This window comes from Tigriopus californicus, chromosome 4 (assembly GCF_007210705.1).
Source record: "Tigriopus californicus strain San Diego chromosome 4, Tcal_SD_v2.1, whole genome shotgun sequence".
In the NCBI taxonomy this organism is placed as follows: Eukaryota; Metazoa; Arthropoda; class Copepoda; order Harpacticoida; family Harpacticidae; genus Tigriopus; species Tigriopus californicus.
In genome coordinates, this window is record NC_081443.1 from 6,379,392 (window position 1) to 6,386,547 (window position 7,156).

The 7,156-nt window shown below is 44.4% G+C and overlaps 1 protein-coding gene across 2 annotated transcripts in view; it reads left to right on the forward strand.

Annotated features, from left to right (window-relative positions):
• Positions 1-2,331: 2,331 nt before the first annotated feature.
• Positions 2,332-7,156, forward strand: part of LOC131879678 (GTPase-activating Rap/Ran-GAP domain-like protein 3) — a 13,810-nt gene continuing 8,985 nt past the window's right edge. For both annotated transcript variants that reach the window (XM_059226050.1, XM_059226051.1), the window contains exons 1-4: positions 2,332-2,736; positions 4,407-4,728; positions 5,945-6,274; positions 6,583-6,869. In XM_059226050.1, the coding sequence (XP_059082033.1) occupies positions 2,699-2,736; positions 4,407-4,728; positions 5,945-6,274; positions 6,583-6,869 (977 nt within the window). In that variant the 5' untranslated portion in view covers positions 2,332-2,698. The remainder of the gene's footprint in view (positions 2,737-4,406; positions 4,729-5,944; positions 6,275-6,582; positions 6,870-7,156) is intronic.

The following is a 7,156-nucleotide window of genomic DNA, read 5'->3' on the forward strand; positions in this document are numbered from 1 at the left end:
TGGTAAATACGAGCGATATACGGAGTTCTCACATGGTAAATGCCGAGTGTACGCATATCTTACTTGCCAACTTGTCCCAAGCTTTCTTTCAATCGTATAGGACTGTCCCTACCATTGACGATTCAGTGTTGTATATAATGCTCACACACACATGCACACACAACAAACTGAACTGCTTCGAACTCTTTTTGTTACAAAAAATTACAGACAAAAGCTTTGTTCTCGGGCACATTGTCTTCTAGTGATTACTCCAACATTGGCAAAGACTCTTTCTTACTCGGTGGAAAAAGCCTTGCGCCCTGTGAGACAGGAAATCGTCCTGAAGGTTTTCTTTCTCCCTCGAACAACGAACTCGATTCTTCATATTGCGGAGCCAATGTGCCACCGACGAAAGACGAAACAGAAGAAGCAAAAGCAGATCTCATCACCCAGACTTCCAACCGAGACCAGGTTTCCACTTCGTTCGAAAAAGACGCTACGAGCTCCCCCAAAACTCGCCCCAAGGTCTATGTTCCACAAGCAACTCATTGTTCCATGGAGGCCACTGGCGCAACGGTTACAACAGGATATGAGAGAGAGAGAAAAAACAACTGGGAGAAAGTTGGAGCTGCTGCTCCACATTCGCCCAATTCCTTGTTGGCAATTCTCCCCACCAACGCCAATAACCTTTGTATAAGAAGCAGTAGTACTAAGTCCACGAAGATTGAGCTTGCGCCGCGCTTTCGAGCCACAGAAGAGACATGTGTGAGCAAGGAGCAGCACAGTCCCTTTCAAAACGAAAACTCATGCCACAGAAATCAGAGGCAGAAGGGTATTCGAGAAGGAAACAAGCGCTTGACGGATCCACCGATTCATGAGACGACAACAGCAACGGCAGGAGCAACAGCAACAACAACAGCAACGATAACTACACATTTGGGAATCGGTTGGAACACGCTTGCATATGAAGAAAGTGTGGACGAGCCCGTGAGTGAAAATCTATGCGTTCATGCCCCCCCCTGGAGATATTCGGGGATAACTCGAAATGATCAAAGTGAACTTGAACTGCGTCGGAAATCCAACAGTGTTCTCATTCTAGCCGTGACAAATAACATGATGATGCGGCACTTGGACACAGCTAAAATAACGACCATGGAACAACCGAATAGTTCATCATCAGTGCCTTCCTCAGGAGCAACTGCTTCATCAGTCACACCAACACCATCCGTACAGGAACGTGCCTCAGGCGGGTGTCAATCGAAAACCAGTAGCGACACTGAAGATGATCTCAGAGACTTCATTCATTCGGCTCGTCAACTTGGACGAAGGGCCACGGATTTTTCGCAAGCCGACAATGATTTGAGGCGGTTCCTGGCGCTTCGAGAAGCCCAACGACGAGACTCCGACCAAGAACTGGGGAGTCCCGTCACCGGGATGACAAATCTATCCAACCTTTCAAACAGGGACGACGCACGAGTGCCAAACTTTGTTTTTGCGGCTTCCAACATAAACTGGGGATTAGATTCTGCAGGGAGGTATAACTTCCGATGACACTCTCGGTTATGTGAGAATGGAAAGGAAAAGTAAAGTGGAGTAGCCAGGCAGGCAGGCAGGCAGGCAACCTGAAGCAAAATAGTATATCATCTAATATTCCAGTGCACGGCAGGTTTTGGTATGTGGGATCAAAACAAACAAACCTCCAATTTGAGAGGTGGCGTTGCTTTTGCGTTTTCACCTTGGCCTTTCCAGGGACAACCTTGGGGGATCAAATGAACGGGCGTTAAGCACGTGCCAAAGGGTTTATCCCTGAACCGTCATTCCTGAAGTAACTTTTGAAATTAGCATTAAGAATGAAGGCCCATGAGCTCATTTGGGATTCTCCATTAGGGGAAGAAAACGACAAGGGAGAGCAGGACTTTCTAGTAAGTTAGAGCAAGGATAGTAGTAGTAGTAGTAGTAGTAGTAGAAGTAGTAGTGGTAGTAGTAATGGTACTTGTATAATAGCACGAGAAGTGGTGGAGCTGAAAGAAGGACGAGGAGAGGACAAACTTTCTTTGAAACTTAGTCAGGAACTTCCCCCAAAACTGTCTAATGATGACATAAAAAACTGCTCAGCAGCTTTAACGCTGCCTCATTAGGTGATCTCTGAAACGAAATGATCAGTAAAATTAATTGCTCGGAAGCACGAGCTTTCGTTTTAACTATTGCCCGTTGTTTTGGCCTTGAAAATTCCCTCCACGAATTGTACAATGTGACAGTTCCATTGAACTCGCCAGTCAAACTTGACATTCTCCGTGAAACCATTGATCTCGACGAAACTCCATTGGGTAATGAAGAGCAAAGACCCCCCCCCAAAAACAATATTGACTTTCTTTCTCCTCTCGTTTTCGTCTTCGTGTTCTTCTTCTCTTCTTTTAACCCGAATGAACTAATCAGTGAGACTTCCTCGTGCTCCTTCAAACGAGATGTGTTTCATAAGAAAGTGTTTGGATCTGTGGAGAAATTGAACTTTCTCCCCGGATCTTTGGAAGGCCAAGATGGCAGTGGCATCGACGGCCACCTCTTGTCCCCGGATGGTGGAGGAAATGGCAGTGCTGTGGGAGGATACACTCAAGACGATTCGGGTAGTGATTCTGGAAGCCAACATTTCATTTCAACCGTGGGCACTCCACCTGGAAGTGACAACCTCCGGAAGGCAGCATTGGCCAAACAACTCATTATGAAGAGTCGACGCTTCAGAGTGGAAAGCTGCGACGGGTAAGCTAAGCCATAAAGTAGTCGAGAATAAGGTTTCAAAGACACCACCACCGGGAGATACATACTGTACATGGGTGTACTGTTATGTTGACCGATGTGGTAGTAGAGCCATGTACCATGAAAGATATATAATGCACTAAATCAATTAATTGAACCTAATGAAAACGGCTATTTCGTTCGGCCCTTTATGCCTCCCAAGATACCAGATATACGAAAACCAATTTCGGTGAACTATTGACAGAAAATGCATTTGCGATTGGCTCGTTTTCTAGTAATTTACTCGGTGGAAGAACGTTGCCATGTTCCCGCAGTTAAGAAAGGCAAAAGGAATGCAATAAGCACCCAATATTAGTTTTTCGTTCGTTCTGGGTGGGTGGCCATAGTATGTTGACGGATTTGCTTGGAGTTGGCTTCTCCCCAGAAAATCTCATCAATTGTTGGTGGATTAAAAATTGATTGTGTCATTTCGGTGTCGAGAACCATCTGCATGCAGCAAACCCCACCAATCACATACAAGGCCGCGCAAACATCATTCGGTGTTTTCAGGGCAATATTTTATTGCAGATCATAATATATTTTGACATGTGAGTCAACAGGCTTTTACGAGTGCGTCGGACTACTTAAGGGAGTACTTTTGCGGTAGCTCCCATTTAACTCAAAAACTAAACGGTTATTATACATTACCTGCAGATGTGGAGCTGTTACTGAGAAAGTGTCGACATATAGGTACCTCTGCAGCGTCTCAAAAGGATATAATAACTTATTCTTTTATTCTTGAAACGTGCCATTGAGCGAAAGCTTAGCCTGAAAATGCGCCTTTAAATTCGGAGACACATATGTTCAATTTTGACTGGCATCTGTCTGTCTGTGGGTCCATCTTACTTCGCTTCCAACAATTGTCATTCATTCGAGGGCTAAGGCCTCGACTTTATCAAACAGCCTTGAATTTAGTGCTTGATCGTTGGGAGCTTGCACTACAAAGGGCCCTAATTTAATTGAGACCTCTAGGGTTTCTTTGTCTCGTTGCTCTTAGATGAAAAGAAGCCGAATTTTCTGAAGCAAAAAGAGGCAATCTGATGTGAGCCTCACATGTACGAAGCTATAAGCGCATTAAAGCCTAGAGCTTGGTTCTCTCACTCGTTTTATAGCCCCATTCGTGCACTACTCGTATGTAAGCGTACGTACTGTGGCCTACTGGTCTGTTGTTCTATTGCACTATGTACAAAGTGAGTGAATTGAGCCAATGCAGCTTTGGCACATTCCATCTTTGGGACCAATCACCTCTAAACCCGAAAGATTTGACATGTGCCTCGCTCCCCAGCCCTCATGGTTCAACGATATGAGAATTCCGTTAAGCTTTGATCAAATCTTACCTAATTGAAGTAATCCTATTGGAGATAAGGACCGTTTGTGCCGTGGTACGGTAGTACTTTGGGAAGCCAGTCAACTCAATCAAGACATGAATCATCGGTGGGAGGGAGAGTACACGAGTGTTTCACCGAAAATAATGCTTTCAACGTTATTTGGTGCCAAGGCATCTACGCTCGTACGTACGGTACATAGGGACTAGGTATTCCTCATTCGTTGGGGCTCTAGGGGATGACTTGAAGGCGAGAATGAGATGAAAGTAGATAAAATTCACCATTGTTCGTCTGCTTTTTTTGTTCCAGATCCTTGGAGCGTGATGACTCACTGGATGTTTCTTCCACGCCAGTTTTGGAGAACCCGGATCATCAAACCAAATGGTATTACAAATACTTTCTGGGAAAGTTCCATCAGAACTATGTGGGCCAAGATACGGAGAAGAACACCTACGTGCTGTCAGTCTTGAAGGAGAAGAGCTTCGGCAAAACCCTCTACCGAACAATCCTGTGGATGAAAGACGGGCCAAAACGATTGTGTATTAGTGGAGGGAAGGATGATGCACTCCCGGCCAAACAAATCCTGGCTCATTTTGGACAAGCGGACAAAATTGAGAAGCTCCCCAGAGAGGTGAGTTCTAAGCAGGTGTCATTTGTCATTGGGCCTAAGTACGATTTTGCCATCGAGCAAAAATACCCACCTTCCCACGCGACTGAGAAACGACGAGCCAATCTCAAAAGCGTGAAGGATCCTTTTGGAAAACAAACTTTTCAAAAGAAACGTTCTTATACTCGTGGAAGAACCCGTACAAGAGGTTGTTATTATCTCCAAGCTCTTGCGGATGCTGAAGGATAAGGCGACACTCTTGAGAATGGTATTTGTCTCTTCGTTGGAGAGGTCAAATTGATTCACTCTGAAGTGGTTCCGAAACCCTTCAGGAACCCCATGTTCCACGAGTATACGAGTATTTTTCAAGGTCGGGAAGGGGTTTCTGCCACATCGAGGAGTGGTATATGTGTAATATATACAGTACTTGAAAGATCAAGGATTCTCTAGCAACTACGTTTATATAACAGATGTACTGTGACTTCGAGCTGTGAGTAAGCGATATGTGGGGATCTAGTCAAACATTTGGCCATTTTAATGGAGATTTTTGTTACTGCAGAAATGAAATAAAGGACAAACTCCATTGCCCTTGTTTCGATCTGAATACACTTATGCCTTTGCTGAGCCAGTGGTTCCTTCATTTTTCTCGAGCGACATTTGGAACTCGAGAATTTGACAAATGAAACAGGACTTCAAATGAGCTCTTGAGACAGTTTTCGAGGTCCTCGTCGTCTCTTCCCGTTCTTGTTATTGTTCAACACGGTCTTCAACTTTTCTTCGTGGCCGTCTGACAAGCTCCTCTATCTGTCTCTTGGTGTTTCCTCACGAACTGTAACTGAATAGACTCATATCATAATTGCGTTTCGAGGTTATCCAAAGATGCAGTTTTCATTCTCGATATAGAGACTTCTTCAAAGTTTTATCGCTGTTGATTGATATCTCGAAAACGGTTACTTAACCTATTGTTGCCGAGTTTTGCTCACACTCATTGGATACATTCACTCTGGTTTATTGCAAGTGCTTGATGGTATGGGAGAGAGTGAACTTTGCCCTTTGGGCATCGAGTTGCTTTGGTCCACAACTCTAACTACAAAGCATGGCTTAAGAGAGCTCCTCAAGATAGGCCCCTGCCATAAATTATGCTGAAGCGATTTCTTTCTGCCTTATTTTGACAAGAAGTGAATGATGAAGTGGATTCGCGCCTACCAAGTCTGAAAGACCGCTCTGTTTCCATTTGCAGATAAGCCACCCGGGTATTCAAAAGGATCTACTGAGCCTGGAAAAACAAGAAGGAGCCATGAATTTTAAGTTCGGCGTCATTTATGCCAAAGCCGGCCAAGTCCTAGACGATGAGCTCTTCTCGAATGTGGAAGGAAGTCCGGATTTTGATCGCTTCCTGGATCTCTTGGGACAAAGGATTCGTTTGAAAGGATGGATCAAGTACAAAGGCGGCCTCGACGTGAATAAGGACCAGACAGGACAATACTCGGTGTTCACCGAATTTGAAGAGCACGAGATCATGTTCCATGTATCGACTTTGTTGCCTTACACCGAGGACGATAAACAGCAGGTAAAGGAAGATAAATGACCATTGGGAAACGTTCTTTGCCGTGAACAGGCAAAATGATATGACGTTCGGCAACGAGTGCGGAGACCGAGGCTCTGCTCATTAGTTATTCCCTTATAAGCTTAGGTAGTGACAAATTCTCATTTCTCTCTCAAAAAAGCGATTTACGAATCAGTTAAAGAGAGGAGCTATTCCTCTTCTTTGAATGCAGATTCGCTCCAAGTTTACGCTCATAATTCCAATAAATTTGTCGAGGTCGTGGTGCTTCAAAGCCAAGAAAATAATCTCCTTGGGTTTCGTATTCTTTGTAGATTGAACGGAAACGCCACATTGGAAATGACATAGTGAATGTGATATTCTTGGATGGAACACCAGAGGAAATGATCCAATTCAAGCCGGTGTTCATCAAGTCCAATTTCACTCACATCTACGTGGTCGTGTGTTTCGAGAAAGAATCTGAGAGCTATTGTATGTCGGTGTTTTCCGAGAAGTCGGTTCCTCTCTTTGGCCCATCTCTGCCCAATCCGGCCATTTTCGCCCAACACCAAGACTTCAGGCGATTCCTTCTGGTGAAGATGATCAATGGAGAGAAAGCAACGTAGGTTTGGTCAGATTCTATCTTCTTATTCATGTCCTCTTCCAATCCAATGGAAGCCACTGCCATATGGTGTAGTCTAGTTGTAGCCTGTATGGAGTGCACAGTACCCCACTCTACAGTACTTACAGGGCGTTCAAGCAAAATTTAGAAAATCACGGCGCACAATTTGTATGTATTCTTTTGGGACTTTGAAGATAGAAACTGAAATCTTTGTAACCTAATGGTCTTATAACTATCTTGGGCCTTTATTCTCAATGTGTCTACCCTTTGACTTGTCCACGGCTACG